Source organism: Narcine bancroftii, chromosome 2 (assembly GCF_036971445.1).
Source record: "Narcine bancroftii isolate sNarBan1 chromosome 2, sNarBan1.hap1, whole genome shotgun sequence".
NCBI lineage: Eukaryota > Metazoa > Chordata > Chondrichthyes > Torpediniformes > Narcinidae > Narcine > Narcine bancroftii.
The window spans coordinates 247,264,962-247,282,480 of NC_091470.1; the positions used below are offsets into that span (position 1 = coordinate 247,264,962).

At 39.7% G+C, this 17,519-nt stretch overlaps 1 protein-coding gene across 1 annotated transcript in view; it reads left to right on the top strand.

The window, feature by feature from the left end:
* The first annotated feature begins 10,422 nt into the window (after positions 1 to 10,422).
* fam91a1 (family with sequence similarity 91 member A1) overlaps positions 10,423 to 17,519 on the top strand; it is a 51,230-nt gene continuing 44,133 nt past the window's right edge. The window contains exons 1-2 of the mRNA XM_069920756.1: positions 10,423 to 10,681; positions 15,231 to 15,315. Coding sequence (XP_069776857.1) covers positions 10,610 to 10,681; positions 15,231 to 15,315 — 157 coding nt within the window. The 5' untranslated portion in view covers positions 10,423 to 10,609. The remainder of the gene's footprint in view (positions 10,682 to 15,230; positions 15,316 to 17,519) is intronic.

The window sequence follows — 17,519 nt, forward strand, 5'->3', positions numbered from 1 at the left end:
CTGGTGTGCTTAAAACAACTTCACAAAACACAACAGTGTGTTGTTCCTTGTATCCTGGCCAACATTTATTTCTCATCCCATGCTGCTTAAGATATTTCTTTTGGTGTTTAACTCCTTGCTATTTGTGGGAGCTTGTCGTGTCAACATAGCTTATTACTCTATGACAAGAAATTGAAAGAACATCCAGCCAATAATCATCAAAAGAATGTTTTTCAACAGATTAAAATGTATATCTTCAATGTGGCCTCAGATCTGGGTAGCATGGCTAGTATAGTGGTTAGCATAATGCTACTACGATGTAGAGTGACACAGGTTCGAATCCCGCACTGTCTAGAAGGAGTTTGTCCGTTCTCTCCGTGACCCCATGGGTTTCTTCTGGGTGCTCTGTTTTCTTACATATTTCAAATATGTATGGCTTTAGTCGGTTAATTGATCACAAGGGTGTAATTGGGCACCACAGTCATGTGAGCTGGAAGCACCTGTTACCATGTTGTATCTCAAAACTAAATTAAAAATTAAATTCAATTATATTAAAATTAAATAATTGCCTTTGGATAAAGGTAATTATACTCAATGTAGAGAATTTGCTCAATTTAAATGGTCAGAGAATGGAATTAAGTATTTGGGGATTAAGGTTGATAATGATTTAAATAATTTATACAAATTGAATTATTTACCTTTACTTAATAAAATTAAAAAAGATTTGAATAGGTGGAATAATTTGCCTATAACCCTAGTAGGTAGAGTGAATTGTATAAAGATGAATATTTTTCCAAGGGTTCAATATCTTTTTCAGTCAATTCCTTGTTTGATTCCCCATAAGATTTTTAAGGATTTACATTTGAGTATTAGGAAGTTTTTATAGAAAGGAAAGATGGATAGAGGGAAAATTTGACTTGTAAGTTTGAATTAGGAGGTTTACAACGTCCCCATTTTAAGGATTATTATAAGACAGCTCAATTGAAATTTATTAGTGGGATGTTTGATGTAGATAAATCTCCATCAGGTTAAAATAGATTTGAGTAAAATAGGGGAAAACAGTATGCAGGATTTTATTTATAAATGAAATTCAAAATTGTTAATAGGAAGTAGAGATACACCTGTTCTAAAACATTTGATTGAATTATGGAATAAAATAGATTATTAAATAGGTGGAAAAGGTTTGATTTCTCAAAAAATGCCTTTATATCAAAATAGACCTTTTTTCTATGGTTAATCAATTTTTGAGGATTTGGAGCAGAATGGGGATATTAAGAAAATAGATGCTGGTAAATTTATTACCTTGAATGAATGAAGAATAAATTTAATGTCCCAAATAATACTTTTTTTCTTTATTATCAGGTTAAGGCTTTCTTGGTTGATAAATTAGGTCCTAATTTGATATTGCCTGGACAGAATGAATTAGAATTATTAATATGTAAGGGCCGCTTGAATAAGTTCATTTTGGTGATATACAAATTACTTCAAAAAGCAGGTCCTACTTTAGGGATTCATAAATCAAGATTAAGATGGGAGGTTGATTTAAATAGATGAAGAGATGAAAATGATTGGATGCAATTATGTAAAGAAAATATGATAAAAATTATTAATGTTATTTCAGATTGACTCAATATACATTTTTGCATCAATTATATTTAACTCCTCAAAAATTGAAAAAACTTAATCCAATATTATCAGATTTAAGTTTTAGATGTGGTCAGAAAGTTGGTGCATTTTTGCATTCTACTTGGAAGTGTCCTAGGATTAAAAAAAACCTTCTTGATTCGAGGGAGTGTCTCTGGACCACGTCGGGGTGCACGAAGCTTTCCATGCTGCCACTATCAAAAAGACAGTTAGTTTTATGCTCATTAACCTCGATCCGCATCATGGAGTTTGAGATCGGGTGAGGGCTGGCTTGATTCAGAGTCACCGATGCCAGGATAGGCATCCCTTCATCATCGTTGACAGCTGGGTGGCCTTCCCAAGATGGCAACCTCCATGTTTACCATACGGTGTTCGATGAAGAAGGCAGAAGTGGAGTCATGGCAGTCAGAAGTTATGTCATCAGGGCGGTGGGCCGAGGTGCTGAGGTTGGGATTGATGACCGACAAGATGGCGCTTCCCTTACCGCGCACGCGGTCAGCTCCGGAAGCTCATCAAGAACGCATGCCGTGCTGCTCCTGGACTGTGGTTGGGACCTGCAGACTTTCTGGTAATGGCCTCTCTTCTCGCAGCTCAAGCATGTAGCCCCCACACAGGGCAAAGGTGTCACAAATGCTTGGACTGCCCACAGAAGTTACATCTCGATGATGCCGTCGGCGTGACTGCAGCTGTGGTCGGGTTGGTAGTACCCGTTACAGAGTCCCAGACTGAAGGCCCTCGTGGTGGAACATACGGAGATGGCCCGCTTCTGCCTGCGATCGACACTGCGTGGCACTGGGCCAAGTCTAAGGTTCTGATTAAGTTGATAGCCTTTTAGAGTTGGAGCGGGTCCTCTTTGAGGAGACATTGCCGGATGTAATCCGACCTCAGGCTCGACGTGCAGGCATCTCAAATCAGTTCTTCCACACACTGGGTTAGGGATATAGTGGCCGTGGGTTCCCCCCAAACAGTTTTTTCCTAGTGTGACCAGGGACCGGACAAACTCTTCAGTGGACTCACCAGGCTGTTGTTTTCTGGATGCCAGCAGGTAATGGGAGTATACCACGTTCACTTTAGGCTTGTACAGCACCCGTAGCTCAACCATCGCCTCGTTGTAGGTTGCACTGCCTTGAATGGTCAGGAAGGCCCACTGGCCGACTCGTGCCTGAAGGATTTTTAACCTTGTCGGAGTCGACCACCTCAGCAGCAGCGTTAAGGAAGTTGTTGAAGCAGTTCATCCACTGCTCGAAGAGCTCCGAAGCACCTGGGACTTGGGGGTCAACTTCTAGCCTTTCTGGGTGCAGCAATTTTTCCATTACCAGAGTCCTCCAAAATCTAGTACAATAAATTGTTGGGAGCTATCAGTAGTCCCAATAATGACTTGGACAAAGACTGAGGGGAACGATAGGCTTTATTCTAGCCCAGGTCCAAGGCTAGGAATGAGCAGAAAGGGGAGGGGACTCGACCTTCATGGCCCAAGGGAGGAGCCAAGGTAGAAGGACACCTGGAGGGAGGGCCAGTCAGCACATACAATCATATCACTACATATATGCTCTTGTATGTCGTATTTGTGAGTACCACGGTTGCGTTTAAATAAAAATTGATGCATTTTTTTTGTGCAACGACAATAAAGTACTTACTTCACTGGTACTTTGTAAGCAGGAGAGTTTTCAGCTGGCATGAACTGAATTTTATTCACAGACTCATCTCATGGCACAAACACTCCTTCCTCACGAAAACCCACAGTCTCTGACCTTTTTTCTAATCGTTTATTTTTGATTTTCTTACAAACAAAAAGCAAAACAGTCCCTTCCTCCCTCTTCCCCCTTCCATACATATGAATCTGCACATTATCAGAGTTGACATATCCTTTAAATATATAGAATACAATTGGGGAAACCACATTTAAATATATATAATAGTTGGATTTATAGTCCTTTTTTCTGTATTTTGGCCCTGAAGTGGTCCAGGTATGGGTGCCAGATCTTAACAAAAGTGTCATATTAATTCTTTAAATTTTGTGATTTTTTTTTCCATAAGTATACAGCTGTTCAATTTTTGCAGTCCACAGTCTCTGACACTAACAAAATGTTTTTTTTACCAGCACCGTCGAGTTAGTCAAATAGAGAGCTGCCTTCAGGGGAGATTATGTAATCAATCACTTCTAAAATGTGATATTAAATGCTATCAAATAAAACCGAATATTGAAATGTGCTTCAATATATTTACTTCTATTTTTGCTTAATGTGATTTCCTAACAGTTCTGAGACCTTAACATGATATTCTCTCCACAGATGCTTCCTGACTTGTTGAGTCTTTCCTGCATTTTCTATTGGATTTCAGATGTTCAGCACCTGGAACAGTTTGGAATGGTCATGTATTCTCTGCAGCAAATGGAATATAGAAGTTTTCATGTTGTATTACTATTTGTAAATGAGGGTTGGTATTACCTCACAATAGTGTAATAAATTATTATTAGATAAAATATGCTTCTGAACCAATAGAAAGAAAACAGGAATTTCGAACAAGGGCTAATTGTTTAAAGAAGAGTGGGGGACACAATGACACAGGTAATGGAGCTACTGCTGTACAGCAGCTGTGACTCAGGCTCAATTCTGACCTCCGGTGCTATCTGCATGGTGTTGGCATGTTTTTCCTGTGACTAAAAGAGTTACCCCAGGCACTGCTGTTATCTTTCCTCATTTCAAAGTGCAAAATGACAGGTTAATTGGCCCCTGTAAATTGCTCCTCATGTGGTATAATGATGACATCTGGGTTAGTTGATGGAAATATAGGGAGAATAGGCAACAGGGAATGGGATTGCTTTGTGAGACACCATGGACTTGATGACTTAAATTTTCTTCTTCTATCCTTCCTAACTTCTTGAGTATTTCCTGCATTTTCTATTGGATTTCAAATGTCCAGCAGCTGGAACTTTTTGGAATGGTCATGATTATACTGACTTGCATCTCTGAAGAATAATTAAGTACACTTTCCTTCCTTTATATATATTATTAAAAAGATAAATATTTTATTCACAAGGAATGAAGAAAATTACCATTCATTGGACTTCCCTAATTTCCACATGACTAGATTGGCTTGCTGCAGTCATGCTGCATTGTTGTGGGACTGGAGTTAGCCAGCAGAGACCATCCTCTTGGAGTTAAACAAGAAAATCTGCAGATGATGGGATGATGTCCAGCATTCAATTTCCTGAGCTACTCGATTTCTCCAGCACTTTTGTGTATTGTCACCTGTAGGTCCTGAGTGAACTCCTAAAGTTTCATGGTCATCTTTACTGATGCCAACGTTTTGTTCCAGATGAATTTACTGTATATTTCAGCATATAAGACGACCTTTGAAGCACCCAAAAAGCAATTAAAAAATGGGGGTCGTCTTATAGACCAGATGCAAAAACGTGATCTTAAAATTCTACTCAAAATACCTCTTGATTGGTTCCATAACCCACTCAGACTCCACCCTGCAAGAAATGTTTAAGCTACTGGTATATTAGAAAAAAAATTTTATTGTGGAAAAACACATCTAAAATCCTTCAAAATCACTGACACCATCATTGTTTGAGGTAAAGAACTTGGCAAACACATCTGAGTCTTACTGTTTACACTGTCATCATATGGGTCCCAGTCAGTACTTCTGGCTTACACAGTTTTCACACTTTTACATTCCACCATTTTATTGCCTATCATGCCCTTCAGCTCAGTCAACGTGACACCAGCTCAGTCGACATACATAGTTTTGGGGGAGGTCGTAAACATCCGATATATAATAAAACCATGACATTTAGGCTGAAATTGGGGACTTATCTTTTCTGAAGGTCATCTTATATTCCAAAATATATGGTAGTTAATTGAATTTCAATCCTCCAGTTGCCATGGAGGAATTTCAAATTCATTCTAAATTTTCACTTGGCCTCTGGGAAAAAAAGAGAAAGAGATGGAGAAACAAAGGGAAAGAAAGGGGGGGAAAAAAGAGGAGGAAATAGATAGAACAAAAGTATACGTCTTCTTTCTTTAGAAAAAAAGGAAAAAAAAGACATACTGCAAACTTTAATGCATCTGGAAGCACTTTTTGATTTTGGAAGTACTATTGCAGCACAGGAAATTATTTTACCAGTCCAGTAAAAAATCACTTTGTTATTGTACGAACGCCATCTCATTTGTTTTATTCAGTGTAGTGGTTTTATGTTCTGATACTCCAATCCTACTGGGATTTATAAGTGTGTAAAAGAGTAAAATAAAATTGATTTTCAGTAATATACACAGAAACCAGGATCATGTGCTCGACATAAACTCGCTTTGTTATCTATATAATATCAACTCCCCTATTAGCACTGAATAGTCAGTGCCCAATTCACAGCTGCTCTGAGTAATGATTTCCATGCAGCTGTAAAAAATAAAGTCATGGTACTTTTCACAAAATTACACTACACTTGGCCTTTTCTAATATGTGGATTGTGTTGGATGAAGGCAGAGTGACAGGCAGTTCCTGTGGAGGATAAATGAGGAAACTTATGCTGAAAATGGCAATTCTTTATCATTCAATAATTCCACTTAAATTAACTTTCCATTACTCTTACACTTGTTGACCTCTATCTCAGCAACCACTCTGGCATGCCTCAGTTTTAAAATTCCCTTCACAATTTTCAAATTCCCCCATTGCTTTCAATCTCTCTCTTTAACATGCTGCATTCAAACACCCTATTTTATCACCTCAATTATCCACCAGATCTAATCAAAAGTAAGGGCAAGCTCAAGGAGGTGATTAACCTGCTCCTGAATATATGCCTTCCATTCTTCCACAGTGTTTTCAAGGAGTAATGAAGAGTTACTTCCTACACCTTCTAGGGTAGAAGATTAGTGGAAAGTGAATAGATTCATGATTGCATTTATTGTGGACACAAAATACACAAAAGTGTTTTTTCTTCCTTTGAATGGTCTGTAGGAGATTACAGAGGCACTACTAGTCCAGTATCAAGATAAGAAAAGAAAAAGAGAGTCCCCTCAGAGACATCAAGAGTCCATAGGCACCACCCTCTCCTCCGAGGCTGCTTCCTTGCACACCCCATAATCACTGTAGCCACACATGGTCTGCTAACCGGCAACTAAATTACACCACCTTTGCTACTTGAACTGAACTTCTGTAGTGATTAGGAACCTGTCAGTGCCCAAGGTCCTTTGGGAACCCAATTCACCATCAGGACCCTGATGAATGCCAGACCTGATGCCTGGTTTCTGTAAATCATCCATCAGCAGCCTGTGGCTTGGTGTGAGGCCTTTGGATGATAAGCCTCATGAGGGATCCTGGTCCACTGCTGTGGTTTACTACCCTGTAGAGTCCTCTCCCAGGCTTCTCATTCTTAGCAAGGGGTTAGGGGAGACTGTTCTCCCTCTCTGGTGCCCTGCACTAATTCACTGTTTCCTTGGAGCCCACAAACTTCAATGGCTGGGCTGCCAGTTGTGGATTCCCCACCCTGGTTCCGCACTCTGTGGATCTTAATTGTCAAAGAAGCTGCTACCAGCTCCATTCCACAGGCATGTGGAGCAAAATGGTGGTAACATTGATGAAAGAACATGTCTTAGTTCCCATGCTCTTCCGTCGATACAGCAACCGCAGCAACACAGCCTTGAGAAGAGAGATTAGAGGGATATTTTAATGCAACAGATTTGGATTTGGATAGGAGTACCGAAAACAGTGATGGAGGATTGGAGTACTGAAAACAGTGATGGAGGATTGGAGTACTGAAAACAGTGATGGAGGATTGGAGTACCATAAACAGTGATGGAGGATTGGAGTACCGTAAACAGTGATGGAGGATTGGAGTACCACAAACAGTGATAGAGGATTGGAGAACCGAAAACGGTGTTGGAGGATTGGAGTACCGAAAACAGTGATGGAGGATTGGAGTACCGAAAACAGTGATGGAGGATTGGAGTACCAAAAACAGTGATGGAGGATTGGAGTGCTGTAAACAGTGATGGAGGAATGGAGTACCAAAAACAGTGATGGAGGATTGGAGTACTGTAAACAGTGATGGAGGATTGGAGTACCGAAAACAGTGATGGAGGATTGGAGAACCAAACATAGTGATAGAGGATTGGAGTACCGAAAACAGTGATGGAGGATTGGAGTACTGAAAACAGTGATGGAGGATTGGAGTACCATAAACAGTGATGGAGGATTGGAGTGCCGTAAACAGTGATGGAGGATTGGAGTACCAAAAACAGTGATGGAGGGTTGGAGTACTGTAAACAGTGATGGAGGATTGGAGTACCGAAAACAGTGATGGAGGATTGGAATAACGAAAACAGTGATGGAGGATTGGAGAACCAAACATAGTGATAGAGGATTGGAGTACTGAAAACAGTGATGGAGGATTGGAGTACCATAAACAGTGATGGAGGATTGGAGAACCAAACATAGTGATAGAGGATTGGAGTACCAAAAACAGTGATGGAGGATTGGAGTACCAAAAACAGTGATGGAGGGTTGGAGTACTGTAAACAGTGATGGAGGATTGGAGTACCGAAAACAGTGATGGAGGATTGGAGTACCAAAAACAGTGATGGAGGGTTGGAGTACTGTAAACAGTGATGGAGGATTGGAGTACCGAAAACAGTGATGGAGGATTGGAATAATGAAAACAGTGATGGAGGATTGGAGAACCAAACATAGTGATAGAGGATTGGAGTACCAAAAACAGTGATGGAGGATTGGAGTACCGAAAACAGTGATTTTATATGCCAGGTTGAAATTAGGGTGATAATGGTGAGTAACACCAACAGTAATGCTGTTGGTCCCTGCACTGGTCATTGTTGTGTTGTGTGTCAGGTCTATGAGAGATGAGTCTGGACACAAGGGTTTGCAATCCAATATTACTTTTATTAACATACAACTATTAATAGAAGAGTGTGGGAAAACCGTAGTGAGAGCTAAAGCATACATGCACACAATTAATAGAAGAGCATGGGAAAATTGTGTGAATAAAGCACATGCATGCACAATTTATGAAAGAGCATGGGAAAATACGCACATAATTTAATAAAACATATGTGCACAATGTATAAAGGAGTGTGGGAAAATATATGGACGGTTTAATAAAACATATACAATTTATAAAAGAGGATGGGAAAATACATGCACACAATATAATAAAACATATGGCACAATTCATAAAAGAGTGTGGGAAAATACACGAAAAATTTAATAAACATGCACACACAATTTATAAAAGAGCATGGTAAAATCTACTGCAAGTATTGATTAAAAGACATGGATTTCATATAGAGATAGGCAAGCCCTGGAGAAAATCAAAGGTAAAGCGTTTCCACAGGACCCAGAGTTATTCCTGTTGGGAAACATCATGGACATAAGGCTTACAATGAAGCTGTCTAAATTTCAAATCCAATTTGCATTGATTGCTCTGGAGGTGGCAAGGAGGTGCATAGCGGTTACCTGGTAGTCACACTCTCATCTGGGTATTGCGCGTTGGAATATGGAAATGCAGAGCTGTGTTCCTTTGGAGAAAGTTACTTATAATCTAAGGAAAAAAATATGAACCTTTTCTTAAAATCCTGCAATCTACCTGCATTACATAGATGCTTCGCTGCCTGCCTCCCCCCCCCACCCCCACCACCCTTGTCCTTCCTCTCCCATGGGATGGAGGGGGGTGTCTATTCCAATCAGGATAAGTGGAGATGAATGTGAGAGACCTGGAGGATGGGTGTTGAGCTCCAACAGACCCTGTGGTTAATGTGTTTTTCTTTTCTCTTCCTTTTTTAATTTATTTGTCCTCGGTCAGTGGCGTTGTTTTTTGATGTTAAAGTTTAAGTTTTAAGTTTCTTTATTTAAGTTTTTTTGTTATTTTGTGTTGTGGGGGAGGGGGAATAAACCAGACTCAGTAGAAGAAATGTAAATATACTTGATGAATGTGATTGTTATACTGTGTTATATTGTTATGTCTGAGTTTGGAAAAAATTATAAATAAAATATTTTAAAAAATAAATGGTTTTAAAATTTTTTCTTTCCACGCACATACCACTTTAAGTAATTCCTTATTAATCACCGCTACCTATCTTTGGGGGCTGGCGGCGGGGAAACGGGGCGCTGGGCTTCAGACTGTTCCAACTGAGCACAAATCCACAGACCAGATTGCTCACAATCTCGCAGACCTAGTGTCAAATCTATAGTTAGGGTTGGGGGGGTTCAGGTTAGTTTGTCAATATGCGGGCAGCAGGATAATCATCCCTACCTGAGCGGAAAGAAAGGGATGGATACTAGAGCCAGAGCAGTTATGGAGTGCACTTTTAGTTAGACCACAAGTTTTTGCCAATTCCCATCCGCCAGATGACTGAGGGAGATTGACAGGAAACTGCTGTGAATGAATCTGATTGCCCTGTTGCATTAAGCTGTTAAAACCCCAGTTTGACCGTAGTCATGATTAATCTTGTTATTTTGCTCTTTCCATGTGGCTTTCTGTGAATTGTCAAGTGGTGTCGGAGTGGCAACTTCTTTTTGCAGTGTCTGGACAGTAAGCACAATTAAGCTTTGTAATCTCAGTATAGGTGACAACTCTGATCTTTACATTGGGTCTCAGATTCCTAGATGCTGCTTGATCTGCTGAGTTCTTCCAGCTTCTCATTTTGGCTCAAGATTCCAGGGTCGGAAATTATTGTTCTTGCACAGGGCGTTCTGGCAGCGCGACCCACCTTGTCCCTTTAAACATCGCGGGGCAGTCTCTGACGTCTCGACCTCGACGCGCTTGCGCCGAATGTCGATCGGGCACATGCGCAGACCGGTCGGCAGCCATGGCGGCTGGTTGCCAATTGAGGGGGTGAGTAAAAGGTTCAAGGAGGGAGAGGCTGGTGCCTTATGGGACAGGACGGTGCAAGCTCCGACGGCCTTTCGGATTACAGCAGTGTCCTGCTATGGATTGAAGAGGAAGCGGTGACAGCCGGAGAGGTCACTCGCCATGAACATCGACGTGGAGTTTCACATCCGCCAGAACTACCCGTGGACCAAACTGCCGGGCAACGTGAGGCAGGTGAGGCGGCCCATCCCATTCGTCCACGTCTATTGCGAGCTGAGCCCTGACATTCATTCTTAATGCCTGGCACCTCCCCGACAGGACTTCCGCTCACTCGAGGCGCACGCACTTCTTGTCATGTGAGGGAATTGCAAGAGCCCAGAAGGAATCTGGCTGCCTTTTACACAGCAGGAGCCCGTGAGAAGCCACGGTACCTGTAGGAGACACTTTGCCCATGGACCCCTTCCTCCATCAGACTCCACAAACTCAATCAGAGGCTCGTTTCAGGACTCTTATTTTTCCACTTTATTGATTTTTGTTTGCCCTCTGTATGGCACAGTTTACATTTCTTTAGATGTTTACATGTCTACAGGCTTTTTTTTGGCACACCTGATGAGTGGTAATTCTGCCTGGCCTGCTGGAAAAAGAATCTCAGAGTTGTATGTGATGCCATGTCTGTACTTTTGACAATAAATCTAAATCTGTACGCAGTATTCGCAGCTTCTGCAGACTTTCGTGTTTCACTCACTCCATCCAGGAGGAGTCAGGGTGCCTGCTTGTGCACATCAACAGTTAGCTAAAGACTCTGCCAGTCTGTATAGAGCTTGACTCGTGTCTGCAGCCTATCGTGTCTCTCTCTTGTCACCACCCTGTCCATTTGTGCTAACAAGAAGCTGACACCGTAAACTGCGCAGCTCATCTGTGGGCCCATGAGATTGTGCACCGCACAAAAAACAGCAACCATAGTATATTTGCATGGCATGTTTGCAAAAGTAATAGCCAGCCCATTTTTGCAGTGAGATCCCACTGCAGCATTATATTAATTACATAAAATTGCCCAGAAATACTTCATAGTACCTTTTGAGGGGGAAAAAAAAACTCACTCAATATAAACTGGGACTTTAAGTATGTTATAAAGTGGAGCTTCTCTGTTGGATAAAATTGTTGGAATTTTCTTCAGTAGATTTCTGATTGAATAGATGTGTAAAGATCACAGTGGAGATTTATAAAATTTAATTCCTTACTATACTCGTATAGTAAATGAGTAAATTATAGAAATGAGCATGGATTCAACAAAGCCAGTATTACACTGCTAATCAAGCATAATAAACCAATATTAAATCAATTCTTCATTTGGCAGTTACATTTAAAGTTGCAATTCCATGACCTCTGCACCCCCCCCCCCCCCCCCCAACCACCACCAACTATTTTATTGGCATGTAGCATTATAAACTTCTGAGCATTTGTATTCAATGTATTTTGGCCTCCAAAATTTTCAGTGTCACTAAGAATCTTTTGAGCATCAGTGGGTAAGTTTAGTTTTAGCTTTGCCTTCTATTCAAAATGGGAATTTGGAAGTATTTCCTGCTGGACTGTCTGATTATATTATAGAGTTTTAAAGATTCCTTCAGTGGTACTTCTATGCAAGTTTCACGCTGCAGTTGAATTTTATTTTCACTTCTAGCACAAAGAAAACCAAATGGCTGATGGTGAAATAAAAATGTCTCAAATTGGTATTTGTTATATGTTTCTGAGTCTTGCAGATAAGACATTAACCCAAACCAAAAGTTGATGTTTGTACCTGGATATGTAGATGTCTCGGTTTATAAAATAGAGTTTTTTTTTTTAAAAGCTACATCTTTATCAAGAGATTGCAACAACAGCAGAATATGTAGGGATGCATCATCAGTCTTCAAAACAAATTTTTCCTCACCCCATGACTATTGTCATGAGATAGACATTGCAGAACTACTTTTGTAGATGGTATTGTGCAGCAGGTTAATTCAAAGCTGACAAAATTTAACAGGAACTTGTACACCATTTACTAAGCATGACATGGTATTTTTCCCTCAACTGTTTATCATTATTAAACATCCAGTTCTTGAGTGGAGTGTAACTCACTGGTGAACCCTTGGCTCTCCATTCTCATCTACAAACTTTCCCCCTTGTCCTCTTTGAGCTGTGGCCTTGAAAATGGGGCTCTCTTAACTGTATATTGATTTTTGCCCAATTTGGAGTAGGTTTACTAATCCTATTACATGAAGATATTCCTTGGGTTATTTGAGCCAGAGAGGTATGAGGGATTAATCAAGGTAGTTTAATGTCTCATCCAAAAGTCTACATTTTAGGCAGAGCATCACATCCAATTCCTACAAAGGATTGAACCCACAGCCACCTGATGGGGATGAGAGTCCAAATCATCCAAAGTACTATTTCCCTATGTTGCAGAACTTCCAATTAGTCAACTGTGTAACATTTCTAAACCCTGGCCCCATCCTCAATTCTTCAATAATTGACTGGTCTCTGATCTTGCATTAATTCACTGACATCTGCTACTTGTTAACATTCATTTTATAGCTGTGTCTGCTGTATTTCTAATTTATTATTTTTATTTGCAGTCTTTTATGAATTTATTAATCTACTGCTGAATACTGCTTCATTTATTGATTTGGCATGCTGTTTATGAATTTATTCATTCTGCTTTGCTAGTTTATTTATTTGTTGATATGCCTTCAGTGTCATAGAGTTGATTTATGATTGCTTTTTCCATTAACCATTTGAGATGTTGCAGTGCCTGGTGCACCATGAATTTGTTGGCTCACTGTTATTTTCTGCTCTGTAAATTTAATGGTCTGTCCACTGCTGAATTATTCAATTTGTTCCCAATGCATTTTTTTGCCTTTGACAGTGGCCCTTCGTCCATTTAACTTATTGATTTGTTGATGTGCCTTCTGCAGTATGAGTTAATTGATTTGTACTTTATCTTTTGTTTGGTTCTTTGCTACCCATTTCTGCAGCTAATTCAGAGGTATCTATCATTCTTCAAAATGTTTAATATCTACTAGGTATCTTGAAACCTAATTTTTAATGATACTGGATGAGGGATAAATATTTGCCTGGAGTGAAAGTATAAACTTTGCTCTTGTAAAATCATACCAGAGATCTCTTGTGTGCAATTGGCACATCACCCAGGGTCTTAACATCTGAAAGATGGCACATCCACAAATACCCCACTCCTTCACTCCAGGACTGGAATGTTCTATATTCAAGTTTCCAGAATAGTAGTTGAGCCCAAAACCTTGAGATACAAGTAAGATGTAAATTCATCAAATATTTAGCTTTTTCTCTGAGATGGTATTGTTTAAATTCTATTACAATTATTATGAGCCTAGAGAACTCCAAAACCCAGCAGCAATAGATATTCACCAAGACATGGTTTCTTAAGCAAAAGTTGTTTATAATTATCTTTAAACATGAAAAAGAATCACATTTTAACATAACTATTGACTTAACTAACCTAACTTTACCTCTTCTAATGCTAAGCGCACATGTATGTAATGTGTGTGTAAGTTCAGAAACGTTCTTTGATTCACAGTCCAATCTCACCTCTCATTCCTCCAAGTTCACTGGTTGCAGGCAATTCATGTACTGTGCACAGAATTTATAAAGTTAACCAGGCTTTGGTGAATGCTAAATGGTTACTGCTCGGGAAGGTTTTCAGAGAGAGATTTGTTGTACGCTGGACACCCAGCCACTTCAGTGTCTTGCTGAAGAAACTTGCCCCCTCAGGGTTCTCCAGATGATAATGTCTTTCTTTCAGGTCACCACAGAGTTCCTTTTTTTGATTCTCTTATTTCAAGTGAAATATTAGACAGCCAGTCCTCTCCTCTTGCATGAACCAGAAGGGCTTTGACCAGGCTGAACTAAGCACTCACAACCCTTCTTCCAAATGGGGTTTTCCACAAGCTTGTCCTGTTCCAGTCCCAGCTGCTGTTGCTGACTGTAACACTGTAGAAGTGATCTCTGTGTGTGTCTTTCTATTTTTCTCTCTTTGCTTGCAAAACCACATGACCCTCTTAGAACAGCAAGTTCTCCTCTAGACAGAAGGCGGCTCTGACAAGCTCTTTCATCTGCTGCCTTATTGTAAACAACAATCAATTAATGAAGTCTCTTAGGCACTCTCCAAAGCTCTTGCAAAGGCCGTGGGGCCAATATGTCTAGCATTAGCAGAGCTCCAGTATTTAAAATAATATCTGTTTTAAAATGTTTGTATGTGACCTACACTAACAGACCTTTCCCAATTTATCTCCCAAAAATATATCTATATACTCTGTCACACAATAAAACTGCTATACTGTAGTGGATGATGGATTGAAAGTACTGTACGAAATGAATCTTTCTTGGCTCAAATGACAATTCTGCATGTATCAATCAGATGACTCCCTGATTTAAACTACAAGAAAGGACTTGTATTGTTTATGGAATAATGGGTATTAATCTTGCTCATGAATCTAAAAGTTCAGCTGTGGTACTCCTTCACTTTGTAAAGTGTCACTTGTTGAACCAGGGCCTTCAAAAGATACTACAGTGTGCTTGAAGGAAAGGGAAGTTCTGGTCAACATTGCACTTTCAACATAAATAACTAATAAAAACACATTACTGGCGTGTTATGCAACAGGGCACTTTTAATTGGGATTTGTTTTTACATCTGAAGAGGAATTTGTTTTACACATGTTAATACTGTTTTCAAGCTCTGATATTTACAAAGAGATGTGATCTTTTGTAGAGCCTCGGGAACTCTCAGCGCGAGTATGAGAAACAAGTTCTGCTTTACAGCATTCGCAATCAGCTTCGATATAGAACTAATTTGGGTAAGCAGAAGTAATTTGTCAGTGATGTGTGACCTACAATATTTTAAGCTGTATGTATTTCAGTATCGAGCCCTGTACCATCTAAGGAAAGGGGAAGCTGTAAATGCTGCCAAACTTGCCTGATGGTTTGGAATTGTATATTAATATGAAATACCTTTTGCATTCTTTCTCCAATCTAAATACATTAGGAAATTAGGTTGTTTACAATTTTATAGCTTGGATTTATTTATCAAAAGCATGAGTGGCTTTGGTAAAATCTGTCCTAAATTATTTAAGACCACAATAGGAGTAGGAGTCATTCATCTGACCTGTCAAACCTCTTCCACCGTTCAATGCATTCATGATTAATCTGCCTGTGGACTTGGCTTCACTTATCTGTCTGATCCTCAAAAGCCTTAATTCCTCTTCTATTCAAAAATCTATATATCTCTACCTTTGTGTCTTAAGTACATTTAATGGGGCAGCCTCTATTGCTTTGGGCAGAGAATTCCACAGATTCACTACTCTGGGAGAAGCAGTCCCTCCTCTGACTTGTATTTTCTCTCCTGAATCTTGAGGCTAAATCCTGTAATCATCTGCCAGTGAAAACATCACTGCTTCTGTCTTGTCTGATCCTTTCATAATTTTATATTTCTACAAGATCTCCTCTTCTGCATGCCAATCTCATCCCAGGCTACTCATAAATTAAACCCTTCATTTCTGGACTCAACCTTGTGAACCAAATCTGCCCCATCCCCAAAGCCAGTCTGTCCTTTCTCAAGTAAGGAGACCACAACTGCACAGCCTCAATTGCCACAAAATATCACTGCTTTTAAATTAAATCCTAGCAATGGCCCAATTTGAATTCTTGATGACTTGCTAACCTTGCGATTCATGCATAAACATTCCTGAGTCTCTGCACAACAGCATGCTGCAATTTTTCACTATTTATATAATAGTTCAATTTACTATTTTTTTCTTCCAGAGTGAATGACCTCATTTACCAACATTGTACCCCATTTGCCAGACTGTTGCCCACTCACTTAATATATCTAATTGTCTCTGTTTCTCTTCACATAATTTACTCTTCCACTTAAGTGTCATCAGTAAACTTTGATAAACTGCACATGATCCCCACCTTCAAATTATGTATATAGAGAACAGTTGTGGGCCCCTCACAGTGGTGCACCACTCACTACTGATAAACAGAATAACACCCATTTATCCCAAATGGTTGCATCACAGTTTGGTTTGGGAGCTCAAGTGCCCAGAAACATAGAAGGCTCTAGAAAATGGCAAACCTAGCCAATTCTGTCATGGGCACTGATCTTCCATTCATTGAAGACATTGATATGAGACACTGCCTCAAGAAGGCAGCCAACATGATAAATGACCACTATCACCCTAGTCACAACCCTTTCTCAGTGCCACTTTCAGGCAGGAGGTAATGAAGCCTGAAGTCCACTATCTCTGGGTTCAAGAATAGTTTTATTCAACAGCTATCAGGCTCTTGAAGTTCCCTGTACTTCCCAAATTAAAGCCATAAAATAGTGCAGGTCAATCAGAAAATCTATCTTTACAATTCAACCTTTTTTTTGTGCACTAACTGCAATTGTGAATATCCTTTTATACATTATCTCTTTTTGTTTTGGCTTAATGTGGTAACTCAATGTATACTATTGGAGTTGTTGAATCTTGTATACCCATGTGGCTACAGAAAGTAAGAGTTTTGGTTCATGTGTATGTAAGTACAATCATTACTCATTATTGCCTGCCTGCCTTTTGATTAATACAAACACATTACCCCCAAATGTGCATCCTCATTTTAAATCAGAAGTCTTTTGTACAGCACCATAACAAATGCCTTTTCAAAATTTGATCAAAAGATCATTTGCATAACAAACTCAGAATATGTGTTATGATTTCCAGTGTCTCTAGCTACCTGAGATCTGCACTCTGGAATTTCTTTATGCCTCTGTTTGCTTCTTAACTTCTTCCCACTGAAATCTCAATGGTCATGAAAAGTGAAACTGGATCCTTCTGCCTGACTTGTCCAACATCACCTTTACCTTCTTTGGATTTCCAGGATGCACAATATTTTGCTATGTCCTGTTCACTTTTACATGATAAAGGCTGATGTGCTTGAATATTTTGGTATGTAAAAGATTATATAAACGCACGCAGTGGTGGTTTTAATTTGTCCACTTTGCTGAATATTTTCTCTG